Source organism: Protopterus annectens, chromosome 11.part0 (assembly GCF_019279795.1).
Source record: "Protopterus annectens isolate FY-2018-M chromosome 11.part0, PAN1.0, whole genome shotgun sequence".
NCBI classification, from domain to species: domain Eukaryota; kingdom Metazoa; phylum Chordata; order Ceratodontiformes; family Protopteridae; genus Protopterus; species Protopterus annectens.
In genome coordinates, this window is record NC_056745.1 from 1,462,323,517 (window position 1) to 1,462,340,241 (window position 16,725).

The 16,725-nt window shown below is 38.4% G+C and overlaps 1 protein-coding gene across 1 annotated transcript in view; it reads right to left on the reverse strand.

The window, feature by feature from the left end:
- Positions 1 to 4,592: 4,592 nt before the first annotated feature.
- The window catches only part of LOC122815905 (V-type proton ATPase subunit S1-like), a gene marked incomplete at its 5' end in the record, with an annotated part of 315,745 nt that continues 303,612 nt past the window's right edge, over positions 4,593 to 16,725 (reverse strand). The window contains one exon of the mRNA XM_044088754.1: positions 4,593 to 5,559. Within this exon, the coding sequence (XP_043944689.1) occupies positions 5,350 to 5,559 (210 nt within the window). The remainder of the gene's footprint in view (positions 5,560 to 16,725) is intronic.

Below are 16,725 nucleotides of genomic sequence, written 5' to 3' on the forward strand. Positions count from 1 at the left end.
TTAACAGTAGTAGGAGATTGACTGCATGTGCTCCCATTTCAGCCACAACACAGAGCAAACATTTTATTTGCATAAATGAGTTAAAAAAGTAATGCATAAATTATACAGCTATGACAATTATCTTCATTCAGGCATAACATTTGTGGAAAATCTCCATCATGACCACATTCGTAGACAGCCAGTTTTCAGACTGATTAGTTTTACAGTTTGTTTTCATAATGGATTTTTCCAGTTACTTTTGTCAAGTTATGTAATCTACATAGAAATGTTCTAAATTGTCTGAGTTTTTGCCAAGATTCACAAATATATGAAAATACTTTTCACATCCAGATAGCTAAACCAGTTAAAAGATCAGTAACAACACAGGAATGGACCACACTGGAGAAACTGTTATATTTATTTATTTATATTTATTTATATGTTTATGTGTCTATGTTTTATTAACTGTGTTATCAACCATGCTAACTGGACTGAATCCAAGTTTTGGTGAAGGCCAGTAAGTGCTGTATGATTAAATGATTTGCTCAAAGTCAAACGGTTCCACTATAAATCCTTGAGTTTTCAAAATTTCTAGATAAAAATGCAAGATTTTTTAAAGCATTATAGAATGATACCTTTATTTTAACAAAATAAATGGTTCCCTTTCATGTTCTAGCAATAGATAAACAAAAGAAAAATGTTTCTTATTTTACTTGGACTATTCTTTCTGTGGCCAGAAAAACTATTACTAGAAACTATAAATCTTTAGAAATGAACTTTGAAGACTTTCTTACTCTTCTAAAGGAAGTTGAAATTAAAGTAAAAGAAGGGAGAATATATCCAAACAAACTTAAGAAATAATCCTTGGACGAAAGTTTTGGCCCTTATGGAATTGTTATCTTCATCCACTTAATTGTTTGGACTGTTGATAGGATTGTTTTGTTTCAGTTACTACATTGTTGGTCTAAGGCTTTTGTATATATTGTAAATAGTTACAATTTTGCTTGTTCTTTAAAATTGTGATTTATCATATTTCTGAAATGTATTATGTTCTAAAGTTTACTTCTTTTGTAATCTTTGCTTTTTTTCACAGTCTTAATAAAGATAATTCAGAAAAAATAAATCCTTTAGTTACATTTGGACAAAGCTAAAAATGAAAAAAAAAAAAAACCACCACCAATGGCACCAAATTCAAACAGTGAAATTAAACATTTTCCAGAAGCCATACCTGACAATGGGCAACTCATAAAGCTCTGACCAGTGATTTCAACATATGACACTCAATTATCAGCAGAGAAGCCGAGTCACACAGCAGGGAAAGATAAATTGAAGGAAATGAAACTCAGGACCACAGCACGAAGCTTGTTAGCAACTCAGTGTGGTTCTTGTTTTGTACTTGGTAAATTAAAAAGGAAGTCAGATGATAAATTTAGATTTTATTACAGTGCATTGTGGATGTAAAGACTGCTTTTAAAATGATATTTCACAAGCAAACAGCTGCACGTCAATCAGTATTTTTAATATTGATGAACAAGTGCATTACGGATGACCTAAATATTAAATGTTTTACGTAGACAGTAAGTAAAATATCCTTCATTTAGTGCACCATTTAAAATATGTATCAAGAATCACTTGTAAACAAAAGTTAAAGTACAATGCCTTTAGTTCTGCTGTGGAAGAAGCTATAGGAGAATCTTTTCAAATCAGCTATTTTTTTACCTGCACTACAGTATTTGCTATTTATTTATTTATTTATTTTATTTTACACTTGTTTACTGGGATAGTCCAACTGAATACACATCCATTTTCACGGAAGGGCCAGGGAGAAAAGCTCCAAAAAGACATTCAACAAACTGTTACATTTTTACAGTTTAAAACACAAAAGAAAACACAAATAAAAGGATTTTTACACAGATGTAAACAAACACTAAAACAGATACACAAACAAATTATTACATTTTTACTCAGATGGAAAATTCTAGACAGTGTTTTTAAGAATGATAGGGTATTGTATTCCTAGTAGGCTAACCTGGTAGTAGCTCCAAGGAGATCATAGGATTTATAAGTTAAGAAACAATAAAGTGTAGGCAGAAGTCCTCCATGTGCACACGAGTGATGGTTAGAGTTAGTCTGGATTAGGACAAGGACATAGCCATCGTTTTTTAAAGTACTGAATCGGACTTTTCTTGAATGGAGGTAGAGAGAGTTCAGATGTAAGATTAGCAGGAAGAGAATTCCAAGTTTTGCCAACAGAGTTAGCAAATAGAGATTTACCGGCGGTGTTGTTGGATTTGAGAGTTTGAACTAGTAGTCTTTCAGATGAACAAAGTGCGCTAAGGTTACTGTAGGGGTGATGAGGTTTTTAAGTACGGGTGTATTATCAGTCTTTCAGATGAACGAAGTGCGCTGAGGTTACTGTAGGGGCGATGAGGTTTTTAAGTACGGGTGTATTATCAGTCTTTCAGATGAACAAAGTGCTCTGAGGTTACTGTAGGGGCGATGAGGTTTTTAAGTATGGGTGTATTATCAGTCTTTCAGATGAACGAAATGCGCTGAGGTTACTGTAGGGGCGATGAGGTTTTTAAGTACGGGTGTATTATCAGTCTTTCAGATGATCGAAGTGCGCTGAGGTTACTGTAGGGGTGATGAGGTTTTTAAGTACGGGTGTATTATCTGGTTGCTACAGGATCTTGTGTGCAAATATTAGTTGGTTATCCTGACGTAGGTTAGGCAGTTCAAGCCATCCTAGTAGATTTATGTTATGACAGTGATGAGTTCTGTAGGCTGCATCGTTAGCAAATCTAGCAATGTGATTGTAGCTGCTAGAAAGTTTATTAAGGTCAGTTTTGCTGAGGTTTGTAAATAGAGAGGAAGCATAGAGGAGGGTGGAGAGTAAACGTGTATGAGCCATTACAGTTCTGGGTAACGGCGTTAGGAAGGGCTTGATCCTGGCTTGATCCTATATAGCGAGACAAGTTTTTTTATTAACTGTTTTAATAGTTTTATTGATATGCAGCTCAAACTTAAGGTTATTATCTATTACAACTTCTAACAGTTTGGTTGAGGAATCTGGGGAAGTAATGGTGTTGTTGTTGTATTTTAATGTAAAGATTATAGGGGCAGACCTGTGAGTGGGGGAGAAAAGCAGCAGTTTGGTTTTATTAGGATTTAACATGAGATGATGGTTAAGGAGTCAATTTTCAACTGTCTTAAAAGTATTTTGGGATAGAATCTGCAGAGCATACTAAAATGGAGTCATCCGCATATTGAATGCATGTTGCATTTGGGATGACCTTATACAAATCACTGATAAAAATGGAAAATAATAGTGGACCTGGTATGGAGTCTTGGGTTACTCCGAGGGTGATGGGTAAAAGGGTGGATAGTTTGCTCTGCCATAAGACAGCCTGTTGTCTACCACTGAGATAGGATTGAAACAATTGGATGGCCTGGTCCTCTAGGGAGATGGATTTCAAAGGGTTTATGAATATTTGGTGGTTTACCATATCAAAGGCTTTTGAAAGATTGAGAAAGATAGCAGAGGAAAGTTTTTTATTGTTTCGGTGTTGGTTAATGACGTTAGAGAAGGAGAGGAGAGCTGAGGTTGTATTATGGAATGGTCTAAAGCCATGTTGGGTGTTGGCTAGAAGATTATTATGGATAAGATAGTTCAGGAGTTGATTGTGGATGCATTTTTCCATAATTTTAGCCAAGGGTGACAGAATAGCTATGAGTCTATAGTTTGAAAGTTCAGTAGAGCTGCCCCCTTTATGGAGTGGAATGACATGGGATGTCTTCCAGACAGAGGGAATGGATGCTTCAGTTATAGTCCTCTTGATCAGGATAGTAATGGGGTATGCTTTGTCATCTGCAGCTTTTTGTAGATATTCTGCAGGGAGATGGTGGTAGGCTTTAGTTTTTTTAAGTAATTTTTGGACCAGAGATGTGCAAACTGGCTTGAAGTTAAAAGGGAGTTGGGAGCAGGGAGTAGTGGCTGGAGAATATGGGCATCCAGGGGAATAATTTGTTAGCTAGGTTCTGGATGGTTGTTGTAAATAAGCTGTTAAAGGTATTGGCAAATTCTGCTGGGGGGTTTTGGTTAGAATCCAAGTAGGTAGGAGTGGAGGACTGTCCTGGACTAAGGAGTTTGTTTATACCTACCCAAAACTTGTGTGGCTTGTTTTGGAGTTTTTCTTGTAGATGACAGTAATAGTTTTTTTACTGCTATTATTTGTTGTTATTGTTGTTATTGTTGTTTATTGCTATTTATTTGCCATTATTATTAGAAACTTATTTTCAAACCATTACTAGCAATAATGTGTCTAGGGCGGCCACGGTAGTGCAGTGGTTAGCATTGCCGCCTCACAGCAAGAGGTTCTCCAGTTTGATTCTCAGCTGGGGTGCCTTTTGTGCGGAGTCTGCATGTCCTCCCTGTGGTCATGTGGGTTTCCTCCGGGTGCTCCGGTTTCCTCCCACATCCCAAAGACATGCTGTAGGTGGATTGGACACTCTAAATTGGCCCTAGGCATGAGAGTGTGTGTGTGTGTGTGTGTGTGTGTGTGTGTGTGTGTGTGTGTGTGTGTGTGTGTGTGTGCCTTCTGTGGAAGGTTGGGCGTTGGGCTGGCAACTTGACACCGTAAAACTCCACTGCCAATCATGAGCAGGCAGGTGATCTGCTGTGGTGACCCCTAACCAGGAAAAAGCCGAAACAAGAAGAAGACTAGCAATAATGTGTCTAGAAAGAATGAATGTATGTCTTGCATGTGTATATTTATGAGTGCATCCATTTGTTTTTATTTTTACTGCATTGCAATTTAAATGAGGCATCTGCTTCATGTTACAGCTCGGTTAGGTTTGTAAAATATCATGAAGCAAATCGCAGCCGAAGTTCCTGAAGGAAGAATCTCATTTCAATGATAGGAAATACATAGATCAGCCTATCATTGTATCAGCTAGAACAGAAAATGAAATATGAGCAGAAGTTTATAATCTAAACATATTACATTGAAAAAGTATAATTTGTCATGCTGTAAATAAAGCTAATGATTTTATTTAAGCATTATTTGACATTTAACACACATGAAACTTTTATTGCTGTTTATACTGCTAGTGGTTAAGAATGTTAACATGTGGTGACATTTGTTCATATCTAATTTGGCATACAAAAGACATGCTACCGTAGCACTTTATAGAAAGCACATTTATTTTTCTTCATTTTGCTGAATTATTTACTAAAATTAAAGTTAGTATTATAGATGCCAAATAAACTTAGTTACTGAAAACAATGCAGCATAATAACTTAGTAAATCAATAAGTAACAACTGAATGTAACAACTGATTAATCTACAAGACATAATTAACAATGTAACTCTACTCGGTTTGAGGCACTGACAAGGTTTGCCCTTTAGGATCATCAAACCTCTCATTGGTTGTCAGTTGCATGATCATATGGAGTCCATATGTCACAATGTAGAGAAGCACAAGGCATGTCACAATAGCCATCCAAATGGGAGCCGTGAAGAATGATGTACAGTCACTGGCGTATGAAAACAGGCCGCCATTCACATTGAAACCTTGAATCTGTCAGCAAAAAAAAAAACCCACAGTATTAAAATTCTACAAAAGTGTCAAAATATTTGATAAACTGTGCTTGCAGAAGGTCTAGTACGTTAACTCAAATGCGTGAGGTATGAATATAACTTTTATGTACATTTCCTCTCAGAAACCCATGACCTCGAGTACACACAAGCTCTACATATACATGCTAAGGAGAAGGGGGTTTATGCAAACATGAAAAACTTAGCATCAGACATTTTTGTAGGACAGCAGGTGTTCTTACCCCTCCAAAGCCACTTGCTTTCAAGATTTTTACTACAAGGGTGTTCCATCTCTAAGAAAAAGAGTTCAATTCTTGCAATATGAAATGGGTTGTTCCTGTTCCACTGTTACCTGTCATTCTTTGAACAGTATTAACTCTTAATATTTCAAACTCAAATACATGACTACAACAAGAAGTGAACAAAGATATCAGGTCAAGCAACCAACACCTCTAGCCAACAATTCTTGAGTAAATAAAAAATGAGCAAATATAACATGACAAAGTGAGACGGTTACAGATGTTAAGCTATATATGTCAGATAGCAGTTCTAGGTCTATAGTCACTATTAGGAACAAAGGTGTATTATAAATGTCAATTAATAATTCAGTCAATATTATCTATATTATATGCAGTGTGATAAATCATACCAAATTAGCAATGTGTGTTATTTCCTGAGTTTTCAGCCTCTTCAGAAAAAAATGCAGAATTCCTATACAGTAGCCAAAAAGGCAAAGTTTTATCTGTTTCAGCAACCTTAGTGGCGGAATCCTATACTTGTCTTAGTAGGGTTATATTTTCCAGAAATTGACATTTTCCATCAGAGAGGGCAGTATTGAGAAACTAAATTTGCTTTAATACTTTCATTGCAAGAGACTGTACCCTGTAAAAAGAAAAAAAAAATCTCTCTAACAAAATCACTGACAATGACATTCCATCATGGCCGACATATATGGTATGTATAACATGCAAAGGTGTTTCCTTCCATTTATTATTGCTGTCAATAAATGTATATATAAAATGCAGTGTCGGGAATATTTCATGGAGCTAAATCGGTATGGCTTTTTTATACTCATTTGGGCTGTATTATTTTATATAGACAGATAGCTAGAATAGATAGATACATTTTTTTATTTGTCATTAGTGAAACATTGTACTTAAGTTTTTCTCTATGATACCGCAGGCCAAACTTGAAGTTTTAATGTGTATCATTTACTAACACCTGTAACTCTCATAATGCTTAATTCATGTCATTCAGGTCATTTGCTTTGTATATTAATGAATATTAATTATTATTTAATTGTTTGCTTCTGCCATTGTGCTCATGTTGTAGCTGGAAAAGTGTTTTAGACAAGTCCACCTAACTGAATAAAAAATAATAAATGTAAACATTTCTACAATGCTGTTAGAGTTAAAGCAGAAACTCATAAAAAAAAAAATAAAATGGGATAACAAATCTGATGAAACCGGAAGCACAAACTCCTCATTTTTCTGAGCTGAACTTCATCTTGTCAGAATGCAAGATTGCTATTAATAAAGCAAATCAAAATTAAATTATGATGCCCTTTTCAGAAAAATGGTTCAACAATAAATCATTGAAAGATTTAATTTTCTTTTTTCAGCAACTTTGTTAGAAAAATACCATACTGTTATCAAGGCACTTCTATCTCAGTACTAACAAATGTTACATAATTTGGCACTTGAAATGGGAGGGTGATTCATAAAAATTACCCTGGCATAAGCAAATGAAGTCAACTGAAGAAATGGGCAAGGCGAATAAGATACTCCTAACAGACAGTAGGTATTTGTTTTCTTCCTCATTTTTGTATCGGTGTTTGCAAATAATCAGTCTTTTTTGCAACTAGTTTTGAGCCCACTCATTTGCTGACATTCAAGAAGCCCCTGGCATGGAAGTGACAGCTGACTGGAAAGGTCCATCGTCCAGGCAGCCATGGGGATGTTTTGTATCCACACTCACATCTTTAAATGAAAGCTAAGAGGAAGTCTGCCTAAAGGCTTGTTCCACCCTAATTAATTGCAGTAAATGCACCAGGTACTCTTAGCAACTCTAATATGCATAATGCCAAGATTTTAACCCAGTGATAGGAAACAACAGTAACACCCATATACTATACTGAGAAGCATAGACAAGTTATGAGAGTATGGACTCTGAACAATGATACAATGAATTTTTCAAGGATGACATGTAAAAATATGGTAATACCTTCATTCATTTGATAAGTTGCTAAGCCCATTCGGCTGAAGGGTCTCTTTTTCAGGCGAGACCCTGGAGAACTTCCTGGTTAAGTGATTTGCTCATAATCAGACAATATGCAATGTAAGATGGGGACTCAAACCTATCACTGCACAATAGAACTAAGCAGTAGTAGCTTGTAGCCATAGTAATTTTAGCTGTCTTTCCAGGCTGTTGCTTGACAACAATTAACTATCAGATATTACTTTAAGTTGATAAATGAACTAAAGTTATCCAGGCCTCGGTATGTGGCATAAATGGGGTCATACTTAGGACTGGTAAAGTGCTACCACAAAATTCCACTGCAAATCTCAATGGTTCTACAGCCATTAAATATATTTGTCTGAATTAAAACAGATTGCTGCAAACAGATGTTACAGATGGCAAAATGGATCATACTGCATTGAGTGGTAATCCATTTTTGATCCATAATCAACAACTAGTTCTAAAACAATGTTTCATCTCATGAAATCGACAATTAATTCTTAAACAATGTTTCATCTCAAGAAATCAGTGACATATACTATATCATCAGCTCCAGAACAGAATAGAGAAACAAAAAGATTGGGTTTTAAAAATCTGTTAACAAATATGCTGTTTTTATGGCACAGAGGTTTAAGGTCTAATTACTCCCCAGTGATCTACGGGTTCATACATTCTTGCTATACTTTCAACCAATGAGACCACTGAAAAGTCAGACATATCACCAAATACTAGCAATGTATTTAATAGTGCCCCTCGCTAAGCAGATTTATCCATATATCCTAGGCTAAAATTTACAAACAACAGCCAAGTTACCCAGGTTTGTTTTAAAGGTTTATAGGGAAGTACTCTGCTTGATATGTGTGTAGCCTGTTTCTGAAATGGTAGAGGTGAGATGCATTGGTGTAGATATCCATCTTTCTAGATGGTGATGCTAAGGTAGCGGTACCAGATTAGCTCCCAAGAGCAGCTGCAGGTGTTTACTGTATCTTTTGTTCTTTTTAGGAGGACTAGTTCAAACAGCATAAGGCCAACCACAGGATGGATGACTAGGCTGAGAGGTCACCCATAAGAAGCCTACACGAGGATAGGAATTTTAGTGTCCCAGAGTAGCTGAAGGTACTAAAACCGGAGGTACTTTTGGTAAAGCAATACTGCTGTCATTCAAGTTCATTTAAGTTCTTAGCAAAGTGCAGCTTGTAAGGAGCAATACATTTCATATATGTATGTATTTATTTAGTTATGTATTTATTTTGCAATTTGCTTCCTGAGTGAGCAAGAGCTGGAGTGCTCTACTGACTCGGGTACAAAACAGTACAAATGTGAAAATGAACATCACAAGTAGGTAGCGAAACATTACAAATGTGCTACACAATCAACATAATTATGCATGTAGCTGAATCACAAGTCTAAAGTAGAATACATAAATAAAAGTAAGCATTGTTAATGATAGTATTTAATGTGGAATTAGCAATGATAATATGTACAATATAAACAAGGAGGAAACGGCACATTTTATCAGATTCAGTAAAAAATTTTATGCTTTGGTATAATGAACAGTTGTAAGGCACAGTATTATATAATGTGGTTTAGCCAGTACCAAGGACACAAGTGCACTTAGAATCCAGCTATAGGTGTTCCTTCAGGGTTTCCTGGAAGGACTCTAGGGTTTGATGTTTAAACCTCATTCAGTAAATTGCTCTAGACTGAGGGCTGGGCCTATTCTAGAGAGTTTTCTTTTTCCAATGGCAAGCATTAAGACATGTTCTAGCAAGTATGATGCTAACCTGTTGGCTGCCTCTCAGGGAGTAGTTTTGATCTCCGAGTCACAGCTTTGCTCAGTGGTGGGAAGTAAACCATATAAACAATTTTAAATAAAATGGTGCCATGCAGCAGTGACTCTGACTGTGACAGACAGAATTTAGCAAGTACATCAAGGTGATATGATGGTCTGTCAAGAGAGAAAAAAATACGTATTTTTGACTTGGTGCTTTGTAGATTTTGAGTATTTGGGGCTGAAGGCCAATAAATGGTAAGGCATATTCTACTTTAGATAGATTTTTGGCTATGGTTGTATATGCTGCAGTAGACAGGAGGTGGCAGACGTGATAACATAGTTTTAGTTGTCAGAGTAATTTGAAGGTGATGTTCTCTGTGCGAGTTGTGAAGATGAGGAGATGATCCATAAGTTAGCTCTATGTATATTTGTTCTTGTACATTAGGGATGATATTCCTATTCAAGTCTCTTAGTATTCCATAATGGGAGAGACACAAAACAGACCATGTGGGACCATAATTTCATAGGACCTTGGGGAGATACCACAGAGGATAAGAGCTGCAGGGTAAATGAATTTTCTACTCACAAGAAAGACATGGTGGTCCAGTCAGAACTGAGTCATATTTAAGTAGAATGTTATCATTGTGGTTTGCCCACTAATGTTAGATTTGACAAAGAAAACTATACTGCATTTCTTGGCACTGAACCCAGTCGCTAAGTCCCACACTAAGCATTTGTTTGGTCCAGACAGTTTTGGATAATTTAAGTATCAGAATGGAATTAATTTGTTGTCATCAGCAAACTTGATTTGCAGTAGTGCCTTGTGTGACACTGTCAGCCCAGCTAGATACAATTTTGTAAATAATTCTATGGCATTTGTGAATAGAAATATGATTTGTATGCTTGCCTTAAAAAAATGTAAGAAAACTGTATGTTCTGTACTGAGCTTCAAGATTGTAACCACAGTGCACCCTGCTGGAAAAGAGCAGAAATGTGTATAAACTACAAGCCTATGTAAATACATTGGGATATACAGAGTTTACTTGCAAAACTCTAAGAAAATAAGTTGATAAGTAAGGAGTTTTATGATGTGTTATAAAGTCAGTTTATCTCAAGCTAAGAGACAGGATGTCTAGGCTAGGGGCTTCATTCTATTGTCTGGAAACAGAGGTAATTACAGGTTTCAAAGGTAATTGTCTTATGACTCCCAGTTCAGGCAAGCTTCTAAGAGAGACGTCTCAGCTTCCGAGAGATACGTATTTTTAACAGAGACATTTAAAAATTTAAGTACCTGCTAGCCTGGGAAACTAGGCAGAGGTGACAAGAATGATGTAATCTGAGATGATTCAACAGTAATGTGTATTATCAATTTAAAAACTATCTCAGAGAGAAAGAGTGCATTTTCTATCTTGTTCTGGACCTGTAAACAGCTTCTGACCAGCGATTGCTTTGCTCTGTAAGTAAGACTTAGATCTTAGTATCTCTGTTAGAGATAGATAGGAAAATAGTAAGATCAGTCTAGATGTTTTCTGTATTTATGTGAGACTGTTGTACAATGTTGTTTTAAAGTATTTCCTGTGACTGTGAACTTTATTGTCACTGTGCTGAGTTAATGAGTATTGTCTTGTGCTTTTATTACTTATTATTAAATATGTTTAAACCAATTAATTGTGGCTGGTTTGCTTACAAATATTTAAGCTCTTAGAGTATATGGACATGTATTTGGTGATACTGTAAATGCCACTCTAGAATAGCCTTAAAAGTTTGGTCACACTTGCCATTTGGATAACAGTAACATTACACTGTGGAATTGGTCACCCTATGGGAAGGGCCTTATAGTAGCTGATTAGTAGGGGTTCTGGTGGCAGTGCTAACTACCTTATGTTCTGGGCAGAAGGAGGGGATAGCTAGTAAACCTGTGCTAGCCTTCCCCAGGTGTGTGTTTGTGTACCTTTTGTGCAACTGGTTCCACAGCTATTTTCACGAATGCCAGCAATCAGTAATCTGGGACGATACTCTATCACCTCGCCTCCCAGTTACTCTCGGAGTTCCCCAAGGGTCTATCCTTGGCCCTCTGCTATTCTCACTTTTCACTAACAACCTACATATTGCCACGACACAGGCATCTCTTATACAGTATGCAGATGACTCTACTCTCATCTGCTCTGCTCCCACTCTACCAGAACTACAACAAATCAGACAGGAATCATTCTCTTCTTTAGAAAACTGGCTATCCAATGCTCAGCTCTTACTCAACCCAAGTAAGATAAAACTTCTCCTGTTCCAACCTTCCAAAGCCACACAAAATACCCCCCACTTCAACATTCTCGCCAAAGACAATACCATCATCTCTCCATCAGAGCACACAAAATTACTCGGTGTGGAAATAGAGAACATACGTAGATTTGACACCCACATATCTCTCACAATAAAAAAGTTCACAAGAAACTTGGTGCATTATATCGAAGCCGCCAATTCCTAACCAAGGTGGCTAGAATCTCCATAGCCAATTCCCAGCTAATTTCCACCCTACTCTATGCATCCCCCATACTTACCGACCTTAGACAGACAAACCTACACAAGCTGGATGCTTGTTACAACAAAATTGCTAAATTTGCCACTGGAACCTCTTACCGCAGCCATCATTATACCTCCCTTAAAGAACTAAACTGGCTAGAACTCCCACAACCCCTTCACTTTAATCAACGCACCCTCACTCATAAACTTATTAACCACCCCCATAACATCCCTTCCCTTCAAACTCTTCTCCAGTCCTATCACCCCACTAGGCCCCTAAGATCAAGCAACAAAAATCAACTCACTGTTATCAAACCCAAAAACTCAGCAGGAGAAGCCATATTTTCATATACCATATCTAAACGTTGGAACAATCTTCCACCCTCTATAACTACTCTACCTTCCAGCAGCCTTTTCAAGACTGTGCTCAAATTCCACTTAAATTTGCACTAGTTTGTCCTTGTTCTAATCCAGACTAGCACCCCCACCCTTATCCCCCCACCTAGACTCTTAACCCAACTGTACTACCACCACTACTAACCCCAGTCAGAAATAGCTAGTTGTCTTTACATACTTTAACATCTTGTCTGACAACTTTGTTACTAATATTATAAACAAGAAACTATCTTAATTTGCAACATTTGCTGTATATACTGTTGATAATCAATATCTTGTTATTGTATTAAAGCCAACAAAATGTAATGTTGGTTAATATTGCTGCAACTTTGTAGCTCTATTTATCATGTATATGATGTGGAGCTTCTCTCCCCGGGCATCTGCTAAAAAAGGACCTGCGTCCACTCGGAATTTCCTGGTAAACAAATGTAAATAGTTTCATAGGTTCATAGGTTGGTGCTAGGCTATCGGCCCTAAGGCCTATACAAGCCTAGCCATAACAATTCCCTGGATATGTCTTCCCACAATATTTACTTCTCTATACCCCTGTCTAGCAGGGTGACTGACATGATCCCCAGGGTGAATTTTCTATCCCCCATCCAATCATCAAGGTTCCTTTTGAAGACGTCCAAGGAGGCACTCTGCTTGACATGTATGGGCAGTCTATTCCAGACTATGGGGAGTCTCTGGGTCAGCAACCTATACCTCCAGCAAGTTTTGTTAATTGTGATGACAAGGTTTAGATCCCTGGAGTGTGTGGCTCTGAGGGATTGGGATTTCTTTAAGTGGAGCATGTCCAACAGCTCAGGGTTTGACATGGCCTTGTATGTTAAGCAGAGATTGCCTCTGAGTAGACGATATGCCACAGAGTATAGCTGGAGTTTTTTTAGATGGTCAGCATATGGCATCTGTTTTAGGTCTGTGATTCTTTTATTGAGATATTTCTGTGGCCTTTCCAGCTGTTGCAGATGTTTTGTGAGGTACATACCAAACGGGGCATTATACTCTATAATGAGTCTAATGAGGGATGAGTACAGTGGGACAATGACCTCTTTTTTTCCTGGATGAAAAGCCCTTAGTGATGAGGTGTGCCACATAAAAGGATTTCCTGACTGTTGTGGTGATGTGGTTATCGAAAGTGAGACCACTGTCCACCTGTGTCCCTAAGTCTCTCATCACAATTTTGACGTTTAGTGTACTACCACCTATGTGGTAATTCATGGGTACATGTTTTTTTCCAAAGGGGACAACTAGAATATTCACATCATTTGGGGATTCAATAATGGCTCCCAGTTTGCAGTCATCTGTGAAATTTGTTAGCCAGAGTCCCTTAGTGTTGGCCTGTACTTCAGAGAATTAGATGCCAAATAAGAGTCGTCCCAGGACTGAACCCTGAGGTACTCCACTTGTCACTTGTCTGGAGCTGGATTTGGAGTCGGCTACTTTTACAGTCTGGGTTCTGTCAGTAAGCCAGTTGGCAACCCATTGAGTGATGTAGGGATTTATGCCCAGCTTAGTAAGTTTATCTATGATTCCAGAGTGGGGGATGATGTTGAAGGCCTTGGTGAGGTCCAGATAGGCTGTGTGGACCACCTTACCCTCATCCACAGCTCTGGAGAGTGATTCGAAGAAGTCAATCAGATTCAGGAGACAATATTGTCCCTTCACAAACCCAAACTGGGTGGGGTCCAGTGTTTGAAGTTTGCCAGTGTCTTTGTTTATAAGTTCCATGATAATGCGTTCCATGCCCTTGCAGATCAGGCTTGTCAGACTGATGGGACGGTAGTTCCCGGGATCCAAGGCAGATCCCCCCTTATGGAGTGGGATAACTGTAGCTGTGCACCACACAGTGGGCACAAAGCCTGAGGTGAGGCTCTGATTAAACATGACACTTAGGTGAGGTACCAGTTCATTTTGTAGTTCATGTAGTACACAGCCTGGGATGTCATCTGGTCCCATGGATGCTGTATTCTTAGCTTTGGAGAGTGCGGTTTCTACCTGTGTGGCCGTGATTACTGGAATTTGGCAATCTTTTGGTATTGAGATGGACCCTTTAGGGGGTGAAGTTGGCACTAATCCGATCTGCCAGTTTATTGGCAATATCCTTGGGATCAGTATATTTAATACCATTTGTTGTAGCTCAGAGCAGATCTGTGCATTGCCATTTAGATTCTTGACATAACTATAGAATGCCTTTTGGTTGTCTATGGAATCTTTGGCAATTTTATTTTCGTAACTAGATTTTGAGGATTTTATGAGGGATCTCAGCTTCTTACTGAGGCTGGTGAGGGAGTTTTTTGCATCCTGGGATTTTCCTCTTTTCTGAATAGTTTCTTCCTTCTGTTGTATAGTTTGTTTATAGCAGGGGACCACCAGATTGGCTTCCTTTTTTTGGAGAAGAGCATCTTGGTTTTATTTGGGATGGCACGATTCATGCAGAAGTGGATATGCTCGTACAGTGCATAAGTGTAGGATTCTGCAGTCGAACTTTCAGATCCCGTCTGCATGGGTGTCATGAAGTTTTTTACTTCTGAGTTCAGTAGCATGAAGTTGGCTTTGGAGAAGTTTTTTAACGAGGTTTCCTTACTGGGGTGGGGGTGGGATGTGGATGTCAAGGGTGATTTGCTTATGGTCAGAACTGACCAATGAGGGGGGTGGCCACTGGTGTGGAGCATCTATCTCCCATGTTGGTAATGACCAGGTCTAGGATATTGGAGCCCCTGGTGGGACAATGGATTAGTTGATCCAGGGCGTTGGAATTTATGAATTCCAAAAAACGTTGGGAAAAGAAGTTGGTACCCGAGTAGTTTTCCCAGTTAAAGGCAGGGTAGTTGAAATAACCCAGTATTAGGGTGTTTGGTTGTATCTTAATATTTTCCAGTATGTTTAGAAAGGTGTAGTGAGAATCTTGAGGCATGGTGGGGATCTGTAGCAAGCTACAATTTGGATTACAGTCTTACCAAGTGTTAGTTGCACCTGGAGAATTTCAGATGCATTGTGTTGGGCAACTAGCCTGGAGGTGTGAATATCCTTGGTGAATATGGACACTCCTCCATCTTTAGTGTTTCAGTCTTGGTTTTGTGACCGAAAAGTGTGGCAAAAGTTGTAGCCTGGTATTGCAGGGGTGCTCTCCGGAGCCTTGAACCAGGTCTCAGTTACTGCACAGATATCGATGTTCTCCATTTTTAAGAGTGCCTCAAGAAAGTGAATTTTGAGGTTTAGACTTCCAGCATTGAATAGCATTACCTTCAGATTTTGCATGCTTGTATCTGTTACATCAAAAATCTCAAAGAGTTTGTGTTTACCTTGGGCAAGGGGTTTGTGTTTACTTGGGCAAGGCCACGAAGCACTAGTTGGACAGAGAGTGCTGGAAGAACTTGGCTTGGAACCCTGGCTAAGGACTCCACTCTCTAGCTGTGCCAGTGGGGAGTCTTACTGCGGATCTGGAGAGAGAGAGAAAAAAAAAACAGCCCCAGACTGACCATGATCTCTGTGTGCTCTTGAGGGAAATTGTACTTTACTGTGTGTCTGCTGTTCATCCTCCCAATGTGCACGTCCCTGACTGCTGTTATTGGTGAGAATTGAAGCTCCTTGATTACTGGGCCAGTGCACGGACGTCACACCTTGATATGATGGTTCATGTCAGAAAGGTACAGATTAAAGAAGACAGGGTGAAGATACAGCACTGTGGGGCAATACAGGTGATGCTTTTCTCTGTAGAGCAAGCATCTGTGACTTTCATACTATGGGCTCTGTCAAATAATCACTTAGCCAGTAAGCTGTGAGCCTCATTGGCCCTCTTCAAAAGGAACCTTGATGATTGAATGGGAGATAGGAAATTCACCTCGGGAATCATGTCAGTCACCCTGCTAGACAGGGCCCTAGAGAAGTAAATAATGTGGGAAAAAATTTCCAGGGAATTGTTATGGCTAGGCTTGCATAGGCCTTAGGGCCGATAGTCTAGTACCAACCTATGAACCTATAAAATTTGTTGGGTTAAGAGAGTTTTCAATTATCTCTAAGTGGTAGATAGTGTTGAAGGCCTTAGAAAAATAAAAAAAAAAAAGTAGGCACTGTGGATTGTATGTTCTTTATCCATGCCCTTGGTAACCCTTTTGAAGAAACTAGCTAGACTAAGCAGGCATGGTAGGCTTTTTACAATTTATTTTCTTTAATTACATTTGTTTGCCAGGAAATTCCAAATGGGCTAGTAGCCCATTTTCA